Raw genomic sequence first — 14,470 nt, forward strand, 5'->3', positions numbered from 1 at the left:
AATAATTGTAGTCGGTGCTACAACAGCTTCTCTACCTATACAATAAATAAATGGATTCTATTCATTAAGTTGGCCATATGGCAGCAACATTTGGAGAAGATGTAATGTTAACCTCATGCAAATCAATATGATCAATTCATAGCAATTGTTGGATTTAGAGTTTTTTTTAAGTAACAGAATGTTTAATGTCCTGTTTGAAAAATAGTTGGGGTTATATTTGTTGATGTTTTCTGCTGTAAAATTGTTTTATCACATTTTACACCAAAACTGCAGTGTAATTGCACATATTGTTGTTGTTTTTTTAAGGGAAAATTGTTTAAAAAAATAAAATTATGTCAAATTGTTATTTTGTACCAAGTTTTAATTTATGAAAAATGTCAGTTAAATGTGATGAATGTCAAACACAGTTGTAGTGACTTAAGAAAAACTGTAATCAGTATGAATTTTGTTGAAGTTAGTGTTAAAATATCAGAGATAAGATGGTGACTGGACTTTTTTTTTGTTTTCATAAAATGTCTATCATCCCATCGCACTAACACCGATTGTAATGAAGTGTTTTGAACAGCTCATCAAACCACACATCACAGCCAGCCTTCTTGCATTACTCCACCCCCTTCAGTTCGCTTACTGTCCCAACCACTCCACAGAGGATGCAATATCCACCACCTTGCCCTCAGTCATCACCCACCTGGAAAATAAAAACACCTACGCCAGAATCCTGTACATTGATTTCAGCTCAGTGTTTAATACCATCATCCCCCAGAGACTAAAAGAGAAACTCCTCCTACTCAACCTGGATACTGCCACATGTCTCTGGGTCCTCGACTTTCTGACCGAAAGACCCCAGTCTGTCCGAGTCAGAAAGAACATCTTGAACTTCATCACGCTGAGCACTGAATCTCCTCAAGGCTGTGTACTCAGTGCACTGTTGTTCACACTGCTAACACACGACTGTGCAGCCACACATGAGGGGATCCAGATCATCAAGTTATCTGATGATACCACAGTAGTGGGACTATTCACGAGAACAAAGAATCAATGTACAGAGAAGTGAAAGTGAAGTGAAACACCTCGAGGGCTGGTGCAGGAAGAACAACTTGCTGCTCAACGTGGACAAAACGAAGGAGATGATCGTCGACTTCCGAAGGTCATGACCTGAGCATGCTCCCCTCAGCATCAGTGGCTGCACAGTGGAGAGAGTGGAGAACATCAAGTTCCTCAGAGTGCAGATCTCACAGGACCTGAGCTGGAATAAGAACACTGCAGCGATCATCAAGCGGTCCCAGCAAAGACTGCATTTCCTGGGGAAGCTGAAACAAGCCTCTCTCCCTGCCAGCATCCTCAGGACTTTTTACAGAGGTGTGGTGAAGACCGTTCTGACATACTGCATCTCAACATGGTACTCCAGCTGCAGTATGTCAGACAGAAAAGCCCTGCAGAGGATAGTTAGAGGAGCTGAGAGGGTCATCAGAGTTTCCCTCCCCTCTTTACAAGAACTTTTCCAGAGCCGCTGCAGGAGCAGGACACTGAACATTGTCAGGGACTCCTCACACCCTCTCCATAAACTGTTTGAACTGCGTGAAACCTCCCACACTCTACTCCCTTACAGTGAAGCTCTGCTCTGTCAGATGTTAAAAAGGATGCAGATAACATGTTGTGGAGGTTCACATGTGTTTATTTGCCCACCCTCCATCGACTGTGGCATCGACAGTGACAAGGACAGAGTTCAGGGTTAACTGGGAAGAAAAGAGGTAAGTTTTACTTTTAGGTAAGATTAGTGTCCATGTGTAGCTCACCATGGTGGAATGTGGGAGAGGTTAGCTCAACAGGTCAGAGCGCCACCTTCTCCCATTTCCCATGATAAGCTCACTGAGAATCAGACAACAAGGTGAGTTTCATAGATGCTGATTTTCTTCTCTTCATGCTGTTGGTCGGCTGATTGATACTTTTAGGATATTGTCAGCTGCCAAACCTGCTCTTTAAAATGATTACTGTGTAACTTATAAAAATCTCAATCAGATTCTGCCATATTGTTTTCTTTGTTTTCTTTCGGGACTGGCGTTGGACAAATCCAAAATGAACAGAAGGCTGCAAAGAGGACTCCAGTAGAAGAAACAGCTCCAGAAGTCTGATGAGGACGAGGGACCACCAGAAGTAACAATGTCCAGAGACTTTGCAGAGAACAAGGAGGAGCAGGATGTACCAGTAATTTAAATGGGCTTTACTAAGAATTACTCTACAGATACTGCATGCTCACACCAGTACTTAGTATATAGTGTATAACTGTTTGTGAAAATGTAGTTATTTGTTATATGTGATATCTCTGTTAATACTTCAAATGAAAAGGAGACTTTATACACTAAACTGCACTGTTTGTGTGTCTGTTTGAGAACCTTTGTGATGTTTGTTTGTTTCAGCTCATCAGCCTGCAGGGCAGCTCTGATGTCTGTCTGTCCTCTACTGTCCTGCCGTCTCTCTGCTCCTCCTTCACCCCGACCGGTCAAGGCAGATGGCCGTCCTCCCTGAGCCTGGTTCTGCTGGAGGTTTTTTCCTCCTCCCTGTTGTCCCTTAGTGCTTGCTCAAAGGGGATCCAAAGGAAACTTTGGATTTGTTGGGTTTCTCTGATTTTAATTGATTTGATCAAAATATACCAAAAAGTTAGCTTTAAATAAAAAGTCTCTGTTTCTTTTAAAGTTTTATGTTGTGGCCCATTCCTTTGATATTAATTGTTGGAGAACCACATTTCATGGTCAGAAGTTATTTTAGCAAAAAAATAAAAAAATCAACATAAGAGCATATTTAAACCACAGGTTAGTCAGAAATGTGTGTGATCCCACCCTGAAACTGTTGTGTTTGAATTTAATGAGTGTGTCCTTTAACGTCAGCTTCTTTTGTGTTGTGGTTGTAATATTCTTTGAATCAATGATAATCTGTTAAGAGTATATATTGCATCTAATAAGTGCTGCACATTTTACACTACAAAACATGTAGACATATGGCACATCAGAGTTATAATGTTAAAGAGGATGCACTCCTTGTGCAGCAGCTGGATGCAGGTTGCAGATGTTATTTAAGGTAGTTTTGGCTCAAGCAGATGCTACAATTAAGGTGAAGTCAGTGAGCGAAATTTTCCCATTTTGACTTTTTCAAAAAAGTTGAAAAGAAAAAATGAAACACATAAACCCTGTGCACAAAAGAAATTAGATATGGTAGAGTGACTGTGCATGTCATTTTTATGCACATTACATTACAAATTTATTGACATAAATGTCAAGAAAATTGTGCTGATGAAATGTTAAGTAGGAAGGAATGTGTGTTATCCGAGTCAAAGCAGCAACACAACATAATTCTGAATATCAAGAGTACAGAATGCAAAATGTACAAATAACATACAAGAAAAGATATAATTACTGAAATACTAACAAGTAAAGAGCATTTTACTGCTTTAAATGGCTGCCTATTAGGGTAGTTTAATCTGTAACAATATATCATAATTAATAGTCTGACTTTAGGTTGTGTATATAAAATATTAAAACAGCAATTGTGACTATAGCTGTAAAATAATGTAAATACTTAGAAAGTAGCATATGTAGCTTTGCTCCTCAACCACTGAAGATTAGCTAAAGCATAGTCATAAAACAGAAGTTCCAGCTGATTTTCAAACAGAATGCACTCTGGTGCTATTCTGTTTGCTAGATGATATATTTACATGTGGCAAGACACCATCCAAATGGTTAGAAAAAAACAAATCTGTTCAGAAAGTAGGCTAGCAACAGTCACCACAATACCGGTGCTTCAACAACACCTTGGTGGACTTAAGGTACAAAGGAGCACAGGAACCCCATAAACACAGGAGACTACAGATGTTGATATGTTACAAAATGTCAGATGTAGTGGAGCAGTTACTATAAACAGAGTCCCTAACCTACATACTTGTCTTTTTAAAAATATTTAATGATGAAAGATTTGGGTGAAATAATACTTTTTTGAAATAATAGCTAGGTTTAGGTAGAAAAACTAAATCTGTAAAATCTGGTCTAATAAAAAAAAATACAGCATAAGCAAAAGCAGAAATAAATTTATTTTCACAAATGTCTGTAGCATAAGGAAGGCAACAGGTAGAAAAACAATATAAAACTGGCATTTTAGTATGAAATTCTACAGTAAGAAAACGAGGAAGTGTTTGTTGTATTAATGTACAATTACTGAGTCACAGCAGAGCAAAACAATCAACAGATTTGGTTGAAATTATTGTCCGTCTGAAAAATGTCCCCATTACACCTTAAAAAGAGGCCAAGTTTGCATCATTAGCCCCACTCAATACCACAGAGCTACAAGCTGTGCCTCTTCAGAGGTGTCGTTCTCTGACTGTTGGTCCAGTTCAGAATTCTTTCTGAAGATCTGAAGGGGACAGAAAGCCAAATTATTACATTGCAAAACACTAAAAATTTGCTCTGTCTTCATTCAACCTACCACAGCTAAAACTCACCGCTCTTTCTGAGAAGTTCTCCTTTCCATGCCCGAGCCATTCCATCTAGAAACTGATCAAAGTGTTTCACATACTTTGCCAAGCTGGTTCTTTTGTAATCTGTGGAAAAAAAAAACAAAAAAAACAAAAAAAAGAATCCATGAGCTGAGACATTCAGGGACATATTTAATGAATATTTACATCTTAATTCAAACAGCTGGAAGGAAATTTTGAAGTCAAATGAAATATAAAACATCAGTCTTACCCCTACTGGCAAACTTAAATATGAAAGCTTGAGCTAACAATACTTTATCTAATAAATTTGCTTTGACTTAAAAATACACTATTTAATTCTAATATTGAATGAAATGAAAAAAAATCAAAAAACTTTATTTATCCCAGAAGGGAAATTCAATTAATATTGTTTTTTCATCTTAGATGAAAACTTTACAGCAGCAGCATACACCTATTCATACATGTTCAGTGTGATTGAATAATTCAGAGTGGAGTAGTTCTCGCTTACTATATGCAGATGCTGCAAAAACGCATATTTGATATGATGTTACGTCACGTGTCCCCGTCTTCCACAACTGTCTGGGGTGCCAGCAACAAAAATAAAGCTAGTAATGACTTTGTTGCATCTTTATTCTCTACACTAGTCAGTGTTGGACTAAATTGCTCATACAATACGTTTTCACCCTTTTTGCTCTATAAACAAGCAAACTTCCACCATTCTCCAGTATTACACTCTTTTTCCCCTAGATTTTATATCGTTTAATTTATATTTGTAGATTCTACATACAACAGATTGTTGTTAATTACACATGGAACTTCTCCTAGAGATACAATAGGGATAAATCTGACTTTATCATAACATTATGCCAAAGATTTTTTTTTACTCTTAAGTGCAATATGGGCACAGCTGTTGAGACAAAAAAAATGCACAGCTACACAATATTTTAGTAATTATTATCTTATACTTCACGAGAAGTTGGAAAATGAGGTCTCTCACATCTGCTCAGCACATGTAGTATTTTGAAGCTGATATCAGTATAAAAGAAAAACACTTAATTCTGGCTTGTCATGGTTAAGGTGCCACATTTACCTCACTTAGAGGCAGGAAATTGCCCAGGAAAGCCCATTTAGAGACACAAAAAGGTAAATGTTTTATATGTACCTCTAATCTTCCACCTCTCTGCTGCATCTTTCTCATTTTCCTTCTCCTTTGTTTCCTCTGACTTCTCTTCCTCTTCGCCTGGCCTGGGCCGATCCAACTCCTCACAGATGAGACTAAAAAGAAAACCACAACAAAAACTGTACAATATCAGCTGTCATGAGGATCACACGGCACACAGGAGCGCACAAATTATTAAATGATCTCTTACCTGATGGTGGGTACAGCAAAGGGATCAAACGTATCTAATTCTTTGAGGTTAATGGGAACAGAGATGCGTCCTGGAAGAGACACAGTGAGACTGTCAGTGATGTACACTGCACTTCTTAAATCGTATTTCATTTCACCAATAATTATGGGAAAAACAAGAGAAGAAAGAAATCCTCGAGTCTTTTACATGAGAACTTTACATGGCTAAAAAAAAAAAAGCCAAACTGTCTTTTTTGCTTTGGGATGTTTTTGGACACATATTGTTGCTCAAATGTGGAAAAATCCCTCCCTAAACTTCCCACAACTCATCAAGTCATTTAGTTCAGACTTGTGCAAAGTTGATAGTAATACAGAAATGTTACAAGGTTCAACATAGTGAGATTACTTTTTATGGAAAAGTGAGCAGCGTGCTCAATCGGACATGAAGCCGACACGTTCAGATGCTGTCAGATTCTGAAAGGGGTGATAGTTTCACTAAACAATGACGCGCTTCAGATTTTTCCATCTTTGAACTTTATGCTCACCTGTTTTGGGATGGACACTAAAAGGACTCTTCAGCAGATGGTTCACACCTTTACTGACATTCACATCGAGCCGTGGGTAACAATACTGCAGCATGATTTCTTTTTCGAAGTGCTGGAACTTTTTGGCAGTTGCCTGGAGGAATCAAGATTGAAACCATAAGCCCCTGTGTTGTTGTAATGGGTAAAATCAAAATAAAAAGCTAAACACCGGTCATTATTTAATATGAACAGATTCCTCACCTGCTTCTTACTGGCTTGGTCCTTGACCAGCTTCCAACGAGTCTCTGGCTTCTTCTCATTTTGGAAATCCTGCTGTAGGTCTTTTCTTACATGTAATTGATGAGTTAAGGTCACTAACATTTCTGTCCATCACATCTGAAAGAGCCAGCAACTATCAGCTCTACTGCATGTATTCCTCAAATAAATATGCAGCACACTGTGAAAAGGATATCCTCAGGGACGAGTGCCAGCACTTTGTCTACAGACTCCTTGCGGCCCAGTATGTCCTGGTCCTGCAGCGCGTATCTGGGAAAGTATCGCTCCACAACTACTAAAGACTCTCTGTGAAGATCACAAGTACAAAGTCTTAAACAGCAGAAACCACAAACAGAGTCAACAATAACAGTCTGTTCAATAACAGATAAACCTAAAAAAAAAAAGCATATACCACACAGATACCTGATGAAAGGGTGAATCGGCTCTGTCAGCATGACTTTCTTCACCGTCTCTTCACCACCCTATAAAACAAAAGTGTATTTTATCACTTAGCCGTCGCTGATTTAATAAATGCTAGTTTCATTTTGTGTCATGGTTTATGTTAGGTCAAAACTGTTAAGTGCAGTGACACTGATTGTTTTAAGCCACTTCTAGCTGGAGGCAAAGAAAAATAATCTTAATGAATGAATTTCTGCATTAATATGCACAAACACACTGTGGTTATACCCAATTCAGCCTATTAAACATAGAAAAAAAAGGTTTAGATGTAGAAAGCTGTAAAGAAAGTAAAAAGAACCGCAAAGCATTCTGCAGAGTCACAGCTCTGGAAACTCCCCGTGTTCCTCGACTCCGGTTTTAAATAGAGGTTTTCTGCTATAAATATCTGTTAAATGCTAAAATACTTACCTTTACCAAGCTGAGATATTCTGCCACAGCAGAGCGAGCGGCTACAGAGAGCTTCCTGGCTGCTTCATCACACACCCAACAATGCACTCCTCTTCTGCCAGAATAAACCCACAGCAGGTGCTGGAAACCAAAGTCCTCTGGAAATAACAGAAAACAACAAAAAAAATGTGTTTGATGGTAATTTTGCCAAGAATCAACATGGACTGAAACAAAATCTGTGACAATCAAACCTCGAAGAGCTCGATCCAGTATACGAATAGCGATGGTCATCAGAGTCCAGCACTTGGAGCAAATGTCTGCAGCGCTGAAATCAAAGTTTTAAAGTGTTATCTCAGTGATGTAACCGTCATGATATTCTTATTAAGTACACTAGTTGGTATGGAAAACTGTATTTGCAATAGTACATAAATCAACCACATAGTTCACTTACCTGCAGCAGCTTCGGACATCATCATAGTCGGTCATATCAATATCAAACACCAGCTCCTTCTCCAGAGCCTGAAAGGTCCCTGACTTCACAGTGTTGTGTTGATTTGGCTGTAGGCAACAAACAGTGACAAACGTCCTTCATATGTCTGCAGTGATGTACAGATTGTGTGAAGCCTGTGGCGGGATAATAAAGTCTCACCCTGTGACTGTATATTGCTCCGATGTCAATCTTGTAAGGGTTCATCTTCTGCATTTCCTTCTCCAGCTCATTCTGGGTGGTGAACGACTGGTAGCGGACGTAGATGTCGTCTTTCAGTGTGAAGGAGAACTCTCGATTCTGAAAGTAGTTTTTCTGCACTGAGGTTGTAAAGGGAAAAAATATACATTAGCACCTTCCTGAGATCTTTGACTGAAGTAACACACTAATTTACTTTTCTTTGTACTTCTGGTATTATCATTTTGTTGATTTTAACTAATGTGCATGTCTTCTGCTTCCTCCTTTACTGTTAATAGATATTATTACTTATTTTTATGCAGTCTATTATCATGCCTTTTATCTGTATTTATGTATCAGGATAGTACAAAATTTCTGTAGTGAACAGTTACAAAATGTGTCTGTTTTGTAAGGCAAACAAACAAACAAACAAACCGTGATTGTACATTGAACCCTCTGGGCTTATAGCCTTGGCTCTAACAACACCTCTCTATTTAGCATTATTCAACTGTTAAAATGGATGTAACAATGCACAATTAGCATTTTACTGCTGTGGCTGGTTTTAGGACAATCATATGCTTCAGGTAAAATTTTAATGTGAACAGTAACAAGTCACTACAGCTCATAAACCAACTCAGAGCAGATAAAAAGTACTACATTTCTCTATGAAACATGGAGCAAGTATGTAACGTAACACAAATACTCAACTAAAAGCACCTTTTAACATTACTTTAGTACCTGTGTTAACTTACAGCGAGCTCATCACCGGCTAACAGCGTCAGTCTTTAGCTTGCTAACGTTAATTTCCCCCGTGAACTGAGGACACTCACCTCCTCCATAGTTGAGCCAGCGGTAATACTGAGAGAAGGGGAACAGCCGGCGGTAGTACAGCGGTAATAAGTCGGGCAGAGACGCCGGGTCATAGTCTGAGCACGGCATTATGACAGAGTTACAGCTCCGATACCGATGTAACGTCGCGCTAAAATATCCCCGGGATGTTAGCCTTCTACATTAACAAGCTGTCAGCTCAGTGTGTTGGTTTACAGAGGACAGCGCGGGAAAACACTTAAGGAACAGGCACGACCAATGACATCAGGTATAGACTATGACGTCAACACAACCAGGAAGTATGCGCGTAAAGAAACATATTTTCCGACTTTCGTTTCTCTGTTAGATGAAGAGAAAGGAAATAAAATGCTAAATTACAACAAGTTAGAGGAATCTGAGTGATTGCAACACTCAATTTGTCAGTATTACACGACTGTCTTTCTCGAAGACTAACTCAACCTTGTAACATTCGTCCCACAGCGATTTTAAAAGAGGAAGTGACGCCAACAATGAGACGTTCACGGGAGATGTAGTTTTTATTATTTTATTGTTTCAAATAATGTACTAAATGAATACAGCAAATGAAAAAAAACAATAATAACAGTACCTCTGGAAAAAATCACTTTACTAAAATTACTGCGTTTTAAAGGTTCCCTCCTTTGCAAACACCTTTTTAAAAACAAATACATACAAAATGTAACCCTTCTATAACTTAATGAGTGTGTGTGTGTGTGTGTGTGTGTGTGTGTGTGTGTGTGTGTGTGTGTGTGTGTGTGTGTTTTCAATTTTATTTATTAATTGTTTTTGTTTACCACAACACAACTTGAGTGCTTGCTTTCAACAAAAGATGTGCGCTTTTGTTGGAAGTTATTGAAAAATGTATTCATAGAAAACATTTCTAGGGGCAAAAAGAAAATGTCTTAAATATAGAGACAAGGAAGGCATGTATATAATGAAGGAAATATAATAAAATACTATATATCTTTTGACAATAATAGTCCTATAGGACACATTTAGTTCATTTAGGCTGTCAGTGCAGAGTGTCAGACATCTTGTAGTTTTTTGCCTGCTGAAGCTGTAGCTGTAGATATATGGCGTTTCTGAGACACATGTGTCCCTAATAAATCAATTACTGCACCCTGTTCTTTCATTATAGACTGTACTTTGCACTGTGAACCTTTAGAGGGCAGTGCAGTTTCAGGGTTGTCACGTTTTGAGCCACATCTCAAGAAATTAGATGGTAGTTTTCTTAATGGCAAATCAGCTGTACTGAACGACTCTATTATTTTGTTCCTCAAGGCTATAGTAAGACATATAATAAGTGTGAAGACGGCCTTTTATACAAGATCCAGATGAGACCAACAAGGAGACACAGCCTCTACTTTTGTCTTTGCTTCTGTCTGATTTATGTTTTTTCCTCTTCAAATACAGTCGTAGTTGTGTGAGACATGCAAGAACAACTTTGACATTTTAAAAGGGCATTTTTGCTTTCAAGAGGAAAAAGGGTCAGAGGTGGCGCCCCCTCTGTCCTGCCCGCCACTCTGGGGTGGTTCACGCAGTCTAGTGGCAACACTGATTGCTCAATAATGTTGTGGCTTCCCTGTTGTGTTTTCAGGCAGCGAGTCTCAAAACTCCATCTGACTGAAGTGCCGTTGTTCACACCGAAGGTTGAGAGCTCTGCAGCAACAAGAGCCCTCATCTGTTATTGTACCTCTAATCTGAAATAACCCTCTCCCCTTGCACTGTTGTACATTAAATATGACTGGCTCTGTAATTTAATTCATTCTGTTGCATCCCCTGATCTTCCTCCCTGGAACTCTCTGTCATTCTGTGTTTATTTCAGAAATGAGAAAGACATTTTGCACACAAACCCTTTTTAACGCATGTGCAGCTGCTCTCAGATGCATTAAATCAAAAGTCATCTTCTCTCATTGAAGGGAAACTTAACTTGCAACTTCTGACACGGACAGAAAGCTTTTAAAGGAAAAATAATCTTGTTATTTTGTGCACAATCGACAAACCAAAACACCTTCATATGCACTCCATTTAATCTTTCGCTCGTCTGTCAAAGGCACTAAGACGCTGAGAGGGAGGACTACCCTCCACCACTGCAATTATCCAGCTGTTAGCATAATATGCTACAGCGTGTGAAATACCTGCACTCCAGATTTATGGTAATGAACTAGGTTCTCCTTTGCAGCATCAGTGAACAATTAATAGACAAGCATTTCCAATACATTTCCACTTCATGATTGCACTTGTGTTTATGCTAATATTCTTTCATCACACCCTGATTTACATAATGCAAGAGCTCTCAACCTCATCTTACTTGAATTATGCAAATTTTTTCACTGCGAGGCATATTGGACGGGATGGATTTTTCCTTTTTGAGTCATGTCTTAAAACATATTTGAATCAGATTTGGGATTTATGCCCTATGTGTGTCTCCTTTTACCAACATTCCCACTATAGGTTCACAAATAAGGTGCAAATGAATCCACATGACGCACACAAGCGCCCAATCTGAAGCACGTCTGTCCTTCTCTGAACTGGTTTATTTGAGCCTCCCAGTGGCTCATGATGCACGGAGACAAATAACACTATAACAGCTCCACACACACACACACACACGCATCAACACACTCAGTAGTAAATGTCAGTGGGGCAAGTTAGGTAAGGGGAAACATGGGGGGAAATGTAACTTTCAGCAGCAACTACCCAGATAAATCTGGGTCAGACCGCCGTCAGGTGCCCAGGCAGCACGTTGGCCAGACTATAGGTCATCATGTTAGCCGCACACAAGGAGTCATAGTTTGGGGATCATATAAAAGTCACTGCATCTTCAGATGACCAAAGTGTGCCACCATCTCCGAGCACTGTCACCTCTCATCAGGAAGACACTAGTGACACATAGGCCAGCAGAAAACCTCTAAAAACAGTCTGCGGTGTAGCTAAACAACAAAATCTAACTAAATGGCTCATACGTTAGCCTTTCTGAACTCTGCAGCAATAGCATCAAATGTCTATGCAGTCTAGGAATATATAGTATGTAGTTCGTAGATAGTCAAGAGCTGAACAACTTTGTGTAACAGATGAATCTAGATGTCTAACTGAAGTCTATGTCATGGAACTACACCATACAGTCTGTCAGTGTAAAAGCAGAAGTAGATTAACTTAGTTTAGCATAAAAACTGGAAGCAGGAGAAAACAGCGAGCCTGGCTTAAAAAAAATACACCTACCAGCCCACCGACAGGTCAAAGATTAACATGTTGCATCTTGTTTGTTTAACTGAAAACATGTCAGTTATTAATTTGTCTGGGAACAATGGGGTTAATAATGAGTTCATTACAGTTACATAGATACATTTTGTTATTTTTGTCAGATTTGCTGATATTACTTCAGAATAAATATCTCAAATAAGAACTGTTTTGAGGTAAGTAAATGAAGGAAAGGTTCAGTATTGAACAGAATTTTAGTGTAGAATGCTTTAAAGCAGAATTTAAGACCTAACAAAGAGTGATACATTTTACAAAAACAGCAAATAAAAGTTTGATTGATGGCTTGTCTTCTATGTGGGAAGAGTTTCGGCTCAGAACTCATGACTGCAGTATTTTCTAAAACCCTGCAAACACAGATGGATGCAGACACTGTTTTTAGTATGAACGGTGTTTCATAGGGAGAAATGGTGCATGAGGGAGTGAAGCATTAAGTGTTTGCTTGTTAATACTACGTGTTAAACATGCATTTGAAGGGAGAGAACAGAGCACGAAGAGAAATTTTCAATGAAGCAAGACAACAAGACACATCTACCTCGGTTTCTCTCTGTAACACAGCAGGTCGGTTCAGATTTTCACACTTTACATTAATGGCATTAAAAGCCCTCTGTGACAGTTGAGCAGTTTTCTCCATTTATGTTGTGCACAACTCACCATGCTCCATTTCCCCTCCACATGGCTGACACTCTTGAATTCTGTGTTATACTTCAGATTGATGAAGCCATCTGTCATCTGTTTGGGTTTGGCAGGCAGCTCTGCCCTGTTTGCTCCACACAGAGTGTCACATAAACACGTGTACACATGCAGTCACTCGTGTGTTGTGTGTGTAAATAAGTTGCATTCGCCCTCATGTGGTTGTATCCCACACATTCAGTTTACCTGCAAACACACTACGCTTACACATTAGCTGGACTTCTGTCCTGATTTGAACCTTTAAAGATTTTCAACCATTTCATCATTCGACCAGCTGACCTCTGACCTGAGATACCACGAGGGTTGAAGAACAGAAAATTCCAAAAGCAGTTGACACAAGTCATATAACAAATCAGGTGCTTTGTGATGGCTTCTGTTTGCTCAAATTCCACAAACTGCTGACAGATGAGGAAGAACTATTTACATGAATCACATTTTCCTGCAAGGTTGTTGAGATGTATCTGTCAGTATTTGTTCCTGCTGCAGCTGGCGACAAAATTAGATCCAGGCTTACAGGCAGAGACACATGACGTTTTTCCTCGAAAAGAGGATGAGGCAGCAAAAATCCCCTTAAACGTGTACATTTATACTGTCATTGGGAGATTAGTGTTTAACAGTTTAAGTCAACATTGTATTTATGTCATTTATTTGCTTTGTTGCTGTTTCTGGTACAATCCTGATACATTTAGGAAAAAACACAAAGACTGGAAACAGGGAAACAGACAGCCAGGATCTGTTCAAATGTAATGAAAAATATGGCATGCAGCAGTCTCGCTATTTAATACACATTTATATGGATCTGTAATACATATTATGAGCATAAAAATGGAAAAAACAACAACAAATCCCCCCCTAAAAAGGTAAAAATCTGGCAGTAAGGGTATCAGACAATAAATATTACAATCAGAAATAAAATATTAAAAAAACCTGGAACAGCGAAATGTTTGAAAACTAAAACTGGTGAAAATAATAGTAAATATCCATAAAATGTTTTTTTTTTTTTTTAAAAATAACCAGCTTAAGTACAGTAAAGCAGTGTAATTTTATGGTCACACATTGTAAAAGAACAAATTGCTGTTTGTCAAATACAGATTTGACGTGGAGATTAATGAAATGAAATGAAATGAAAAATACTTTATTTATCCCAGAAGGGAAATTCAATTATGTACCCTGTGCAGAAAAAAAGCATTCATTTACATGTTGACCGCAAATGCTGCTAATTATGGATGTTTGTATTGCTCTTACAACATTGTTCTAGTTTATTTCTTTACTCCTCAACTATTACCTTATTGTTATATTCTTATTTCGGTACTTTTTCTGATTTCTGTACACAGAGAGCCAAGATTCAACAAAATCCTTGTTTGTGAGTACAAGCTTGGCCAAAGAGTTGATTCTGATTCTGAAAAACAAAAAACAAACAAGCAAAACCACAAAACAAAACAGGCAAATATTGTAATGCCCTCATCGAAAAAAATAAAAATAAAAATAATAATAANTATTTATGTCATTTATTTGCTTTGTTGCTGTTTCTG

General features: G+C 38.4%; 1 protein-coding gene across 1 annotated transcript; it reads right to left on the reverse strand.

Annotated features, from left to right (window-relative positions):
- Positions 1-4,062: 4,062 nt before the first annotated feature.
- On the reverse strand, positions 4,063-9,186 carry prim1 (DNA primase subunit 1). The gene is made up of 13 exons (XM_008283660.1): positions 8,972-9,186; positions 8,127-8,284; positions 7,929-8,035; positions 7,729-7,802; positions 7,499-7,635; positions 7,055-7,113; positions 6,828-6,937; positions 6,617-6,708; positions 6,377-6,509; positions 5,854-5,923; positions 5,646-5,758; positions 4,490-4,588; positions 4,063-4,401 (listed from the first exon to the last, which is right to left on the reverse strand). The coding sequence occupies exons 1-13, from the start codon at positions 9,078-9,080 to the stop codon at positions 4,382-4,384; spliced, it is 1,281 nt and encodes a 426-aa protein (XP_008281882.1). The 5' UTR covers positions 9,081-9,186; the 3' UTR covers positions 4,063-4,381.
- Positions 9,187-14,470: the final 5,284 nt, after the last annotated feature.

The sequence above is a fragment of the Stegastes partitus genome, unplaced genomic scaffold (assembly GCF_000690725.1).
Source record: "Stegastes partitus isolate 25-593 unplaced genomic scaffold, Stegastes_partitus-1.0.2 Scaffold323, whole genome shotgun sequence".
In the NCBI taxonomy this organism is placed as follows: domain Eukaryota; kingdom Metazoa; phylum Chordata; class Actinopteri; family Pomacentridae; genus Stegastes; species Stegastes partitus.